The sequence below is a fragment of the Equus quagga genome, chromosome 13 (assembly GCF_021613505.1).
Source record: "Equus quagga isolate Etosha38 chromosome 13, UCLA_HA_Equagga_1.0, whole genome shotgun sequence".
In the NCBI taxonomy this organism is placed as follows: domain Eukaryota; kingdom Metazoa; phylum Chordata; class Mammalia; order Perissodactyla; family Equidae; genus Equus; species Equus quagga.
In genome coordinates, this window is record NC_060279.1 from 36,800,809 (window position 1) to 36,815,508 (window position 14,700).

Here is a 14,700-nt window from a genome sequence, read left to right on the forward strand (position 1 = left end):
TGGGGCAGGGTGGGAGCAAGCCAGTGATAGGAACTCCAGATAGGATGAGCAGGAACACAAAAGTGAGGGAGCCTGGCTCCCACTTACCACTTCTCTGGGAGGGGAGTGCCTCCTCCCAGGGAGCCGTGCTTAGTAGAAATCTGGGCATGGTGTGTGTATACAGAAAACGGCACTAGAATTGCCGGAAGTTCTCTCAGCCTGGGTTCCATATTGGGGAGATTCAGAGGTTCTCATGAGCTCCTCTGGGGGAGACAAAGTTCTGATAGGGTCACAGGCCAAAAGGTGAGTGAGGTCAGGATAAGGGAAGTCCGAGTGCAGGGACCTCACCATAGGAGGCTGTGGCAGGGACCAAGGCCATCAGCAGCATCACTCACACTGGCCTGAGACAAACAGGAAGAGCCCCATCAGCAGCAGATGCAGCAGAGGCAGATAGTGAGACCCAGAGACCAGAGCACAGTTTGCTGGCAAAGGCCCACAAGGATGACAGAGAACAGCAAAGAGCTGGCGCTCTCTCCACCTCCACAAGGCGGGTGAGAGAGAGGGGGCAGCAAAGAGGGTGAAGCTTGGAGGCAACAGGAAAGGCCTCTCGTGGCTTCTCCTGCATGGAAGTCAAGCAGTTGGATTCTCTGGGTGTGACAGTGTTTAGGCTGATTCTTTCTCTCACGGGGCATTTTCATAGGCTCCTTGGATATCCCTCCTCTGCCATGCTGGAGATCTCTCGCCTACCTTGTCACAGGTAATGCACTCTCAGGATGGTCGCTTAAGTCTTTCTGTTTGGCCCCTGGTCTTGGCTGGTCCATTTCCACACAGACTCTCTCCGTTGGAGCTCTATTGCCTCTCCAGATGGCCCTGTTGTCAAAGATCTTTTACACTCCTACCTCTGGTTGATGAAAACTGTGTTCATTTGACTCACTGATGCCAATGCAATTTCTTCCCCCTTGGCAGCCAATGCTTTACTATGGGTTGTTTCAGCAGCGTCTCTCCCCTTGGGTTTATCAGGTGTAAAGCAGACCCCTGTCCAGTGCATCCCCAAGCTGCAGGGGACACACATCCAGCCCTCTGAAGGGCCTCATTGAAGCCCCTTCCACTGTGTTCGAGGTGAGGGGCAGGCACCCATTGGGTTAGGGGGACTCACAGCAGCACAGCTCTCTCGAGGGAAATTCTCTTCCTCCTTATCCCCAAATCCTAACCTTTTTACGTCTGCCGTTTGCGTAAGAGACGGTAAACGTTTCAAACCAGTTTCCAGACCCTGCTTTGAAAATTCTGCATATTGGAAGGCATTTGCCCAAGAAGTTTTATACGGCCTCCAAGTGCTCTGGGGGTTGTGAAGGATCTGAGCATGTGTGGAGGGCAAGCAGGTGTGATTCCAGCTGTGTGATGAGGGGTTGGGGTGTGAGTGGTGGAGAGAGTTGATAGATTGGCTGCTTTCTCCTCTCTGAAACTGAGATTCTGTATCATTTTCTCATTATATGAATTTGAACAAGCTATTGTATCTCTACAAGCCTAAGTTTCTTTAGCTGTGAAGTGCCCTCTATTCCCAGCAGGGCGCTCTGAAACAAAATGAAATAATGGATGAAAAATTTGCTCCACAAATGCAAGTATAATTATTGTGTCACCTCTTAACCCAGAACCAATACCCATTCCCCAGATCCTGGTTGACACCATCCATCACACCAGGCTAGTGCAATGTCACCTGGAATGCAGGGCCATGGGAGCTGTAGAGGACCTGAACACAACCTGGGAGAGCAAGGTCCTCCTCAGAGAGCTGGAACAGAGAGGGCCACCACATCAGCCCCCGACACCTGAGCCCAGGGTGTGAGGCTATCCCTGAGCCAGCCCGGCATCAGCATCACCTGTGTGGGCAGCAACCATGTGGACCAGAACACTGCCACCAATGGCACTGGGGAAGTCTATTGATCAAGAAAGTGCCCAGCAGGGTGAGTGTGCAGAGCTCCTGAGACACTCCTTTCCCAGGAGATGGGGAGTGAGGTAGGTAGGTGCTCATCACCCCAAGGAAATGTGATATCCAACATCTCCAGCCATTGGGACAACACTAGGTGACATGAATCAGAGACAGTAAAGGTGGCATGTGACCCAGGAAACTATGGGGGACAGGTGGAATCGGGGCTTTTAGGAAGAGCAAAGAACAGCTATGCCAGGCACTGATGTTTCTCTCTGCTCTGCCCTAAATCCATCTTGAAGGGCCATTAAGTGGACAAGGAATCATCTCTATAATAAACAACCTGAAGATGGAAACTTGAAGATAAAAGCAGGTTTTGACTCAACATTCGAGGAGAGAGTTCTGTACTCAGAGTCATCCAAAAATGGAATAGATGCTTTGGGACACAGTGAGGTCCCTGTCACTGGTGGAATGTAACCACAGGCAAAGTCACCTGGTGGGTTGTTAGAAAGTGGAGGATGGAACAGGACTCCACAGTGAGTTTGCATCCAACATGGATATTCTTAGATTCTAGGAAACTCTCTGCAGCAAAATCACATAGGATTATTGCAAACCCCAACGTCCCAGTTTCCCAGAACCACCCAGGTGGAGTAGAGGGCTCGCACTGAGCCAGCCGAATGCAGGGAGCGCGGCCAGTCCCAGGACCCATCACCCAGAAGCCTCTCGCTCTGCTGTATTTCTGACCTGACAGGGACTAGAGCTCTGTTCACCCCATTGCTGTGGACGGTGCTGGCAAAAGGCCTCTCTCCTCGGGCTCCTTGGGAAGCCGAGAGTTCAGCTCACAAGAAGGGTTTCCAGCAGAAGGAAGGAGAGAAGCACCTGAGCAGCCAGACAACTGCACTGGGACCTTCTGTCTTTTCTTGTGCTTTGTGAAGTTTTCTAAATCATAAATGGATAGTTTCTATATTCTGCCAAGCTTTAAAACATATTTGTTGGCGTGAAAATGTGTTATTTTTTAATGTTTGAAGGAATCCACCTGTAATAGCATGTGGCTCTTATGCCCTTAAGGGGAAAATATTTAAATAAGTTTTACAACATTTTCTGTGCTGATTTTTTGAGCTTTACACACACATGTAGATCAATTTTAGCAATCCATACTTTTTTAGAAATTGCCGATTTCATGAAGATTTTTAAATTGAATGGACATTAATTAATATTACATTCTCTTAGTTTTTCTAGTTGTTATTGTGGTTCTGATGTTGTAAATATGAGAGGATCTCACTGAAAGGCTTGTGATAACTTAGGAGAAGATTCCGGCCCTGAGAGCTGTGGAATCCCATTGCTCAGTTCACGGCTTTTCTTTCTGGTTCTGTTTGCTAAAACAGTTTGGTGGTTCAGCTGGTGGTATGCAGTATGTTGAGGGGGTGCCCTCTCCCTCCAATCTCTCCACTACAGCTGGGAAATGAGAGATAATAAGTATGTGTATTTCTTTCGTTTTTTTGTTTGTTTGTTTTTGGAGATTAAATAAAACATCATACACCTGGATCACAGGAGAGGTACAGAGATTCAAGATCAGAGACCCAGGCAAGACTTAGTCTCACAAATGAACATGACCAAAGAAAAATATGTTCAATCCGAGGAGGGCTAATAAGAAATGGAGCATAAAGAGAGGTGAGTGACAGAGACAAATGTTCCGTCAGACAGGCAGGAGATTCCCCTGCGCCGGGCAGGTACATCCCACCATGGAGATGAAGAGCTCAGACTAGAAAGCCATCGGCATCCACACAAGCAGTGTCTACTCACCTGTCCTGACTCAGGGATCCCAGGCAGCCCAGTGACAGCCTAGTTTCCCACATGAACTGTCTTTGGGAGAAAACATACTGCTCAGGCTAACAGGACCATCCAGCCCAGTTAGGAAGTGTGCCTCTTACTACAAATTAATAAATCAGCATTCTGGTTTTGTCTATCAGTGTCTTTTGACATTTGTTAGCAAGATTTTGCATATCCAAGGCAAATCACACACGGCAATGGATGAAATGGAGCTTCTGGACTCAGGCTCAAGGTTTGTGTTATGGGGGACTGGCATTGGCCACCCCAAGATATGTCTCTTTGGCATGAGGATTATTTAGGGCTGGTTACTTTTAATAAACTGCAGATGGGAAGGAGGCTCTGAGGAGTGAAACTTGCTTGCCCTTTTCTTAGCAGATATTTACATTGTAAAGGATATCTCCATCTGTATAGCTGTCTCCCTCTCTGTACTAGGAAGAAGGGGGGATGACCTTAACTCTAGAAACTCTTAATCAATGCCAAAGGCAAGGACTTAAATCTGCATTTGTTTACTGTACTTGTGTGGTAATCTCCCATGATCCACTCCCCCTCCACCCCCAACATCCTCCTTTGTCATTAGCTGAAGATGATATTTAAGGTGGGGGCTTCAGCCATTTTGGCAAGTTGCTCAGCTTGCCTGAGCCTCTCCCATGTATACATGTTATAAAGCTTTGTTTAATTTTCTCCTGTTACTCTGTCTCATGTGAATTTAATTCATTCTCTGGCCAGAAGAACCCACAGCGGGTAGAGGAAATGTCTTCCTCCCCTACAGTGTGTCAGACTTTGGACCTTTGTGAGCACATCAAAGTAATTCCAACCCACGGGATCTCGTCATTCACTCATTCTTTCACTCAAGCAACATTTCCTGCACTGCATGCTGAGCACACATGGAGAACCATCTTGAAAGACAAACTCAGTTTCTCCTTGCCATGTGCATTCCCATTTGAATTTATTGAAGGCTTCATGTAGATCAATGTTTTAGTTCTCTATCCTGGTCATGCATCAGAATGACTTATTGAGTTTTTAAAAATACAGATGATCCCCTGTTTGGAGGTAGGGTCCAGGCTTCTGTTTTTAAAAGCTCTCCAGTTGATCTGATGAACAGCCAGGTTGGTGAGCTGGGTCAGGGGGAGTGTCCATTTGAATCACTTAGACCACAATGTTCACTTTGCCTGTCCTGTGTAGAGAGATCCAGAGATATTTGGGATTATTTCAATAAAGATTCTGAAGGCATCAATTCAACTCAATAGAAAATGAAAATGAGCATAAATACTTCAACGACTTTCCAAGATGATGTGCTTCTGGTTGGCACATATGTGGTGTTATCTGTCTGAAACACGGCTCTGCTCATGTCACTGCCCTGCTCAAAAATTGTAATAGATGATCTTTTTCCTGATAAGTGTTATAGAGTATCTGATGATACAGAAAAAGAAACAGGTGCCAGAAGATAACCGCTGTTAACTTCTTTACATATCAGCTTTTAGACTTCCTTTATGCCAACATAAAAATATGGTTGTATATATTCATAAAACAGGATAATAGTATACATACTGTCTGCTAACTCATTTAATATCTCAGGGGCAATTTCCCACCTAAATATGTAAAGATGCAATTTATCCTTCTTATTACGTCTATAGTACCCCACCATGCAGACAGGCTACACCTTATTTAACCAGTGTACAGCTGTCAAGAGCTGGAACTTTAGAATTCAACTCCAAAATTTAATCCCAGCTCTGCCACTTCCTAGTTATGTGACCTGGAGCAAGTTCATTAATGTATCAGTGTTGCAGTTTCCTGAGAATAATAATGGTATTTGCATAATAGGATCTGCAGTTTACACTTTGAGGCCTCCATTCCCATTGTCTTTAAACTATAGTCCAGATTAAACGCCCCCTGACTCACCACCTTTTGAAGAACAATGAGGAAAAACAGAGTTTGGAGGAGGGAGGATGGCACCTGGAGGAGTTTGCAGCTTTAAATAGGGAGGTCAGGGGAGACCCTACCGAGAAGATAACGTTTGTACAAGGACCTGAAGGAGGTCAAGAAATGAGACAGGCAGACAGCTGGGGGAAGAGAATTCTAGGCAGAGTGAAGGCCCTGAGGCAGGAGCATGCATGGTGCATTGAAGGAAGGACAAAAAGCCCAGTGTCCTAGAGTGAATTAAGGGAGGAGGGGAGCAAGAGAGATCAAGTCAGATGGTACAGGGCCTTACAGATAAATTGGACCCAAGGGGAGTTCTGAGCTAAGGAGTAATGCGATGCTACTTAGGTTTTGAAAAGACCACTCTGGATGATATTTTAAAAACAGATATTAATAGGTTAAGTAAAAAGTAGAGAGACAGAGGTTACTGCAATAATACAGGTGAGAAATGGACCTGGGGCCAGGGGGGGAGGTGAGATGTATTTTGTTATGAATATATGTATAAATATATATGGATATATAAATATTTGAGTATATGTACTGAATGAAAAGATATCAGTATTTGCTGATAGAGTGTAGGGTATGAGAAAAAGAATGAAGTCAAATATGACACCAAGGTTTGGTGGCCAGAACAAATGGAAGGATTGAGGTGACAATTTTGGGGATGGGAAACTGTATGGGCAGCATGTTTGGGGAGTCTGAATTTAGACGTGTCAAGCTGGAGATGCCTGTTATACATGCGAGTGGAGATGTCAAGTAAACAGTTGGAAATTTATGATGTGGAGTCCAGGGAAGGATCACATCTGTGAGTCCCTTTTGCCACATAAGGTCATAATGTCACAGGTTCCAGAGATTAGTGCGTGGCCGTAACATCAGAAATAAAATGAGTGCAGGTAGTGAAGAGAGGTGGTCTGGGTGGTCTGGGTATGAGCCCTGGGATATCCCAGAACTTGGAGGTTGGAGAGATTGGAAAAAAACTGATAAAGGAAACTAAGGAACAGCTACTCAGGAGGAGGAAAAGAATGGCGAGTGGGGAACGCAAGGTGAGGACAGTGTTAGGGGGAAGTATAGGTCCATTGCTGCTGAAAGGTCACAGGAGATGAGGGCTAAGAATTGACCACTGGAGTTAACAACCCGGAGTTTCCTGATAACCTGGACAAGAGCAGATTCAATGGAGAGGTGGGGTCAATGCATGACAAGAGAAAATTCCAATGAGGAGATGTCATCTTTTTGTCTCTCAGCTTTCTCCTCAGCTTAAGGGAAAAGAGATCAGACACAGTCTTTTTATGGATCCCGCTACTCCTCCCTTATCCATGCGCCATCCAGCAGGCTCCTAGCATTGTTTCATAATGCTCAAGCCTGTAGCTCAGAACTTTGCTCTGAGGTCAGGGATGAAGCAGCTGAGCTGAGCTGACTGGGAGGGAAACCAAGAGACCCAGGAATCTAAGGCAAGAGACAAGGTACCACAGTTTACAGTACCAGTGGGTCCATCTCTGACCCAAGAGCTGTGATCCAAGGCAGGAGGCAGAGGCTTTGAGGAGGTGAGCACCCCCATGGAGGAGAGAAGCTCCTACACAGAACAGTGCACACTGAATCAGGTCCTCAGACAACATGAGGCTGGAGCTGGAGTAGGGAAGTCCCCACTTCTGATCTCTGGGCCAGGGAGAGTCATGAGAGCTCATCGACAGGGTCATGGGAGGTCATCACGTCCATTCTTGCTTCCACATGGACCCACCACCAGAAAGACCTGCAGCAGCCTCTGTGCTCTTGGTCTCAGTCTGCTGAGCCCCTGTGGGAGGAAGGGTGGCCCAGAACCTTCACAGAGGGAGGTGCTTGTCTTCTTGGTCCTGGCCTCCTACAGGCCCAATGCTCTCCTGAGGAAGCCCCAGGTTAGTCCAGAAGGGAAGAATCATAACTAATCCTGGACAGACTGTGGCAGTGGCCTTAGTTATGTCCAAGGCATTTGAAAAAGTCAGATGTAGGAGAGACCATTTCCAAACCTTTGGAACCAGACAGGATCCATGGAACATGTGACTGGGACGGAGGTTTTAGGCAGGATGGTAGTATTTCAACAGGCAGAGATGGGAGCAAGAAACAGGGAGAGGGAACTGTCATTCTAGACAGAGGGATGTCAGTGAACAAAGAGGGGTTGCCCTAGGGGCTGAGGCCAGCATGGTTGTGGGGGGCTGAGGGTCAGCAGAAGAGTCGGGAGAGGGCTGGTTCAGACCTTCCTACAAGCTTCACCCCTCACACCCCATAGCAGCCCCATCAGGGCAGGTGGGAGGACACTGCACATCCATTCTAACCACCAAGAGCCACTATCCAAGACAGGGGAAGAGCTAAAGCTGTTTTCCTAAGAATGCAGCTCCCAACTTTGGGCCTCTGATGACATTCTCTGGAAACAGAAGAATTGAAAGGGCCTGAAAGCACAGGTGGCCAAGAACAAGGGCTCTGGCTAGTATATAATATATGTTAGACACTCCCTCCAATACTTACACACACACACTGCCCAGCACCCCCAAGGGAGCTCTACGCAAGTTACAAAGGAAGCCACAGGTCAGTGACTTTGTGGGCTCCCACCCACCGTTCTGCCTCCATTGACCCTGAACTCAGCATCCAGCACCAAGGCCCTCACTCCCTCCTTTGTGGTGTGGTCAACACCTCTACACAGTTCCCACTCTTGTGCTTGTGTTCTCAGAAAGACACACAGAAAAGGCTGTGGAGATTAACACATGCACAGTCAGGAGGGTCTCCTTCGGGAAGCTTCAGGAAGGGAGTGGTCAGGAGCCGAGTCAATGACAGAGGAAGAGCCCATCTGCTGCAGGAATGGGGATCGTGGAGGGCGGCTTGGGGAGGCTTCAGAGAAAGTGACAGGGCCACATGTGCCCAGGGAGCTGAGGACACAAGGGTCAGAGTAACACAGACCAGGGGCAGCTGGAGCTGGACCAGAGCTGGAAGAGGCAGGTGTCTGCAGGGATAAAGCTCAGCGTGGAGGTGTCCTAGGAAGGCTGATTCTCCTGCTTTCTCCAATTAAGTTATCTTCATGATCTGGCCTGGCTTCTGAACCTCACTGTAAACAGTAGTAAGAGACTCCTTTGCTTCTAGATGTCATTCACCCATATCCTAGGAATGTAAGACAGCGAGTTCCTGGAACAGCTGAGGGATAGAGAGATCCCAGAGGGACCCACATGGAACCAATACTACTGATATGAACTGCACCGGGATTCCCCCAGAGTGTCCAGTGCTACACTGGCCCCCATTGTCCATTTTCTTAGTAAATCCAGTGACTATCTGGAAAGAGTTAAAGAGACAGCAGGGTCAGAAATGCCCAGACCCAGGCACAGAGGGACGTGGGAGAGCCCAGCTGGGCACTGCTCCAAGCTCTCATCTTGTCTCTGCCTCCTCAAGACTCCAGCTGGCAGAGCTGGACATCCATCTGGTTCATGTCACCATAATGGTTCCTGTGTTCCTCCTGCAATTCTATACCTGAGTCATACATAGAGTGGAGCTGGAATCTGGGCCTTGGAAACATGTACCCTCCCACTGCTATGAACTCCAAGGCCATGTCTACACACCATGCCCTCCACAGGGACATTCCCTGAGCAGCAAAATGCAAGAGAAAGGGAGCCAAGCACCCAGGAGGGATGGGAAGTATCTAAGCCAGAAAGAAGAAGTGCAACCTGCCTCGTCAAACCTTCATCTTCTTCTCACGTGTCTTCCAAAGGCAGAGTCCAGCCCCGAGGAAGAACAGCACAGCCAGGATGATCCTTAGAATGACTTGCAGGGGGCCTGCAGTGACCTGTCCATGCGAATCTGTTTCCCTCACACAGAGAGAGTGGAGAAGGTTAAGGCAAGAGAGAATTTAGACACCCATTGCCAAGGAGACATAGAGAGAGCAGGTGGAGAGTCTGAAGGTCCTGGTTCAGAAGTTGAAGAGGCAGGAGCATGGAGATTCATTCATTCAACCAGTTCCTGAGCTCCTGCTTGCTGCCATGGATGTTGAGATGGACAAGACTTGGTCCACGCCCTTGGAGCTCGTCACCCAGTAGGGAAGACTGAGAGAATAACAAAGTCTGCCATCCAGAGGGATCACAGTGCAATAGAAGTTTATACCTTGCACATAGGTCTTCAAGGAAGGCCTCCCAGAGGAGGTGATGGGTAACCTGAGTCTTGAGGGAGGAATAGGAGTTTACCAGATACTCAGGGTTGGCAGGACATTCCAGGAGAGAGGAGCACCATATTGAGGACATGGCCATGTTAAAAAGCCAGCTCCTGGGAGTTAGCAACACCCCACTGTGTCAGGCAGGAGAGGGACAGGATAGGGAGGAGCCGGGCAAGGAAGGTCAGAGGCAGTCAGGAGTCTGTTCTCTGAGGGTCTAGTGGGTCACGCTGAGTGTTGAACTTTATCTGAGGGTCCAGTACGGGGGTGAGGGGAGGGTCACAGGGGATTTTCTGTAATGCTGACACATCATATCTCTCCAACAACTCATAGAGGAAAGGTTCAAGGGGCAAGGTTGCACTCAGGGGTACCAGGTCATCCATTCATTCAATGGAACACTGTGAACAAACTGTTCCAGAAGCTGTGCTTGGCACAAGGATTCAGAGAAGAAGACAGGGCCCCTGCCTTCAAGGTGTTCCACGCTACGGAGGAGACAGGTACAATACAGACCACTGCCGCACAGTAGGGGGCCGGGGACCCTCCTTAAAGGTGATGCCTGAGGACAGGACAGCTACAGTGCCTGCAGGGCCCTGTGCAAAATGAGAATGAGGAGCCCTGTGTTCAAAGATTGTCAGAAATTTCAAGGTGGCCACTGCAGAGCTTTAAACCCAGCACAGAGCTCTGTGTGACAACATGGGACACATGCTACTGCAGTCACCCGTGCCTGAGAGAAATCCTTCAATAAGTATAAGGCAAGAGGGGCCGGCCCAGTGGCTCAGAGGATAAGTTCACACGTTGCGCTTCTCAGTGGCCCAGTGTTCGCTGGTTCAGATCATGGGGGCGCACATGACATTGCTTGGCAAAAAGCCATGCTGTGGTAGGCATCCCACACACAAAAAAGTGGAGGAAGATGGTCATGGATGTTAGCTCAGGGCCAGTCTTCCTTGGCAAAAAGAGGAGGATTGGCAGTAGTTAGTTCAGGGCTGATCTTCCTCAAAAAAAAAAAAAAAAAAAAATAAGGCAAGAAATGAAGGAAAAGGTAGGAGGAATGATGGTAGACGAAACAGCACATCCAGAGGCTCTAACTTTGCAGAAGGCATTTGGGACTCCAAGCAAGCAGGTTGGTGTGAGTGTCAGTGACCAAAACATGGGCACAGGAACGTTAGAGCCCTGAATCCTACAGGGGGTCCCTGGAGGTCAAACCTTTCAGGCGACACAGACAAATGACACGATCCAGGTTCTTTCCTGAAGGCCATTCTGCATTCCCTGTGGAGGACGGGTGGGGTGGGAGAGGTGCTGGGCAGCTGCTGCCCACCAGCAGGGGCAAAAGGTGAGAGGCATAGAGGTGAGAGTCATTTAAGAACAGAACAAGTAGGATGTGCCTCCCAGACTCCTGTAGGGGGTGACCAAGTGGGGGTGGTGCTGATAAACATGGTGGGGAGAAAAGCCCAGAATCCTCAGACCCCAGTGCTCCCTGAGCTCTGACAGTGTGCCTCTCCTCTGGCATGTTGTACTCACCATGGGTACAGAGTGTCCCAAGGAATGTGGTGACAGTTTTCCGATCTTTGGGGTTGCTGACCGCACAGGTGAGGCTGACATTGGGCGGGCTCAGAGGCAGGCTCACAGCCAGGGTCCAGGAGTTGCGGGCTGGTTCCAGCTCCCTTGGGAGATCCTTGCTTTCCCAGGTCACATTCAGGTCCTCCGTGACCCCTGAAGCCCTGCACACCAGGGTGATGTTGCACCAGCCTGCTGTGGTGGACACTGACTGGACCAGGATCTGGGGAAGGGGCACAGGCTCTGGGTGGGAGGGACAAGATAATGGAGTCTCACATGAGTGGAAACCATTACAATTTGCACATTCTCATCCACTATCTCACTGAAGCTCTGTCTTCCTCCCTCTTGGAAGGGGAGACATTTTATAGATGAAATAGAATTTACCCAAAGTTAAATATGTTGCAAGAGAGAAGAAGGAAGGGAACCACTGAGTTAAGCCTTACGTGACTGCACTAGACTGAGAAAGTCTTAAAGTCTCCCACAAGAAAATAAAGCCAGCGCTCCACCACCCAATGCCCACTATTTTTAGAAATTGGGTCTTTTCTAGAAGGAGAAGAATTGGAATGAAGGACGTGTCCTGGTCCAGGGCTCTCACTCTGCTTCTCCTGCTGAGATGATGCCTGGACTACACAGCCCATGGTGAAGAAGAACATCTGGCCAGCTCTGGGAGTCCTGAGAAAGGCCTCATGTGCCCCAAAGTGGAGAGATGTGGGAGATGCAGTGGTTATGACTAGGGATGACAACCCCAAGTGTGATTAGAACATGCCACTGAACTTGTGGTACACAGAGGAAGAGAAGTGACAGGTTTTCCAGGCAGTCATAGAAATCCCATGGAGACCTAAAGCTGTCAAAGCCACTCTCCATAGCAGGATATTTCTCTATGGAGAGGAATGTACGGAAAGAAAGATGTGCTAAATGAGGTCTTCAGAAGTGGGGCAGGCTAGACTTGCTCCTACGTCTATGGAAGCTCTTAGGGCTGGATTTTGTGAGTGAGGCTGGCCTCTTGCTGGGGATGAGGAAGAGCGGAGGGAATAGGGAGGATGAACTACACAAGGATTTCTGAATTATGGCAGGCAGAACAGTGTCCCCAGCCCAAAGATGTCCACATCCTAATCCTCAGGACCTGTGAATATGTTAGGTTAATGGCAAAGGGGAAGTAAGGTAATGGATAGAATTAGGGTTGCTGATCAGCTGACATTAAAATAGGGAGATTATTCTGGATTATCTGGATGGGACCTATGTAATCACAAGGGTCCTCAAGAGTGGAAGAAGGAAGGAGAGACATCAGAGGGATGCAGTGTGAGGAGGACTCGTCCTGCCATTGCTGCCTTTGAAGACAGAGGAATGTGGCCAAGAGCTAGGAATGCAGGCAGCCACCAGGAGGTGGAAAAGACAAGAAAATGTTTTTTCCCGTGGCTCCTGCAGAAAGGAACACAGCCCTGCCAACACCTTCACTTTAGCCCAGTGAGACCCGTGTCTGACTCCTGACCTACACACAGCAGAGTAAGGGAACACAGTTGTGTGGATTTAGCCCGCTACGTTTGTAGTACAGCAGTCCCTCCTCATCCACGGTTTCACTGTCCCAGGTTTCCATTAGCCACGGTCAACCACACGCCTAAAGATTAAATGAGAAATTCCAGAAATAAAGTCGGCATGTTTTAAATTGCATAGTTTTATGAGTAACGTGTTGAGGTCTCACGGCATCCCACTCCATCCTGCCTGCGACATGAATCATCCCTTTGTCCAGCGTGTCCACACTGTATACACTACCCATCCGTGAGTCACTTAGTAGCCAGCTGGGTTATCAGATCTACCGTGATGGTGTCTCAGTGCTTGTGTTCAAGTAACCCTCGTTTTACTTAATAATGATCCCAAAGATCAGGAGTAGTGACGCTCAGATATGCCAAAGAGAAGCCATAAAGCGATTCTTTCAAGTGGAAAAGTGAAAGTTCTTGACTTTTTCTTTCTTCATTAAGAAAGAAAAAAATCATATGCTGAGGTTGTGAAGATCCTAGGCACAAAAGAAGGCTGTAGCCATGGGATTGAGGTGAGGGGTGTCACGTACCATAGACGGTGAGGTCGAAAATCTGGTTAGATTCCATTCCCCCAGTTAAGCTGGCTCGAGCCCGGTACTGCCCGCTGTCCTCACGGGTCAAGTTCTCAATCCTCAGGGATGTCATGTTGGGCACATGGACCCTCTGCATGTACTTGTCCTGGAGGCTGACCCAGGTTGGAGTCCCTTCTGACCCTTTCTGGACTCGCAGCATGACTGTGTGTTTAATGGCGGAGCCAAAGGCCCAAACGATCTCCTCCAGCTCAGTTCCTGGCTCCTTGATCACATGAAACCACACAGAACCTCCTTGGATCTCCTTCAGAGAAATGTAGGATCCAGAATCCTGAACTCCAGAACCATGTGCTCCAGAACTCTTGACCCCAGTGCTGCAGACACCTAGGGCATTGGAAACAGGAACATGAGTGTTTTTTGATCAAGAATAATAAAGAGAATCACAGAACCCATCTTTTTCTGTGTGTGTGTGGTAAAGAAGATTGGCCCTGAGTTAACATCAGTACCAATCTTGCTCTATTTCGTATGTGGGATGCTGCCACAGCATGGTTTGATGAGGAGTGTGTAGGTCCACACCAAAGATCTGAACCCATGAACCCTTGGATGCCAAAGCAGAGTGCGCAAACTTAAGAACTACGACAGCACACTAAAACGTGGACCCATCTTTTTAATCAAATCCATCCAATATACTCCCTTGATTCCTGGAAGGCAGCCTAGTACAATGAATTTGAAGCAACTGTGGAATCAAGTCCCAGTTCCAGTGGAGTGTAACCTTGAACAGGTTGCTTAAACTCGCTAACCTGCAGTCAGGTTCCCTACCTGCCTCAAAATGATAGTGTGAGTTAAATGAGCTCAGGGATCAAAAGCACCAGCACATTTTCTGACACATACTAAGAGCATATCTGTAGGAGGCAGCTTCCAAGGTGGGTCCAAAGAGCCCTCCCTCCTAATGCTTACACCCTTGCATCCACCTGACCTGGAGTGTGGTCTGACCTGGTGACTTGCTTCTAAGGAACAGGATACAGCAAAGGTGATGGGATGTCACCTAGCGATGTGAGGTTATACAAGACTGTGACCCATCTTGCTCGCACTCTCTCTCTCCCTTAATCTGATGGAGCCAGCTGCCATGTTGTCAGCTGGCCTGTGGAGAGGCCCACACAGCGAGGAACTGAGGGCAGCCTCCAGCCAACAGCCAGGGAGGAACTGAGGCCCTCAGTCCAACAGCCACGGGAACTGCATCCTATCAGCAATCACACGAGTGAGCTTGGAAGCAGA

The 14,700-nt window shown here is 48.5% G+C and overlaps 1 protein-coding gene across 4 annotated transcripts in view; it reads right to left on the reverse strand.

Moving 5' to 3' along the window:
• Positions 1-4,657: 4,657 nt before the first annotated feature.
• The window catches only part of LOC124250476 (SLAM family member 9-like), a 44,433-nt gene continuing 34,390 nt past the window's right edge, over positions 4,658-14,700 (reverse strand). The window contains exons 2-5 of one of the 4 annotated variants that reach the window (XM_046682374.1): positions 13,426-13,809; positions 11,325-11,603; positions 9,332-9,460; positions 4,658-4,904 (exon numbers count right to left, since the gene is read on the reverse strand). In XM_046682374.1, coding sequence (XP_046538330.1) covers positions 9,336-9,460; positions 11,325-11,603; positions 13,426-13,809 — 788 coding nt within the window. In that variant the 3' untranslated portion in view covers positions 4,658-4,904; positions 9,332-9,335. Of the gene's footprint in view, positions 4,905-9,331; positions 9,461-10,748; positions 11,604-13,425; positions 13,810-14,700 lie in introns of those variants that run through there. The other 3 variants (XM_046682376.1, XM_046682371.1, XM_046682375.1) reach the window with 3 other exon arrangements.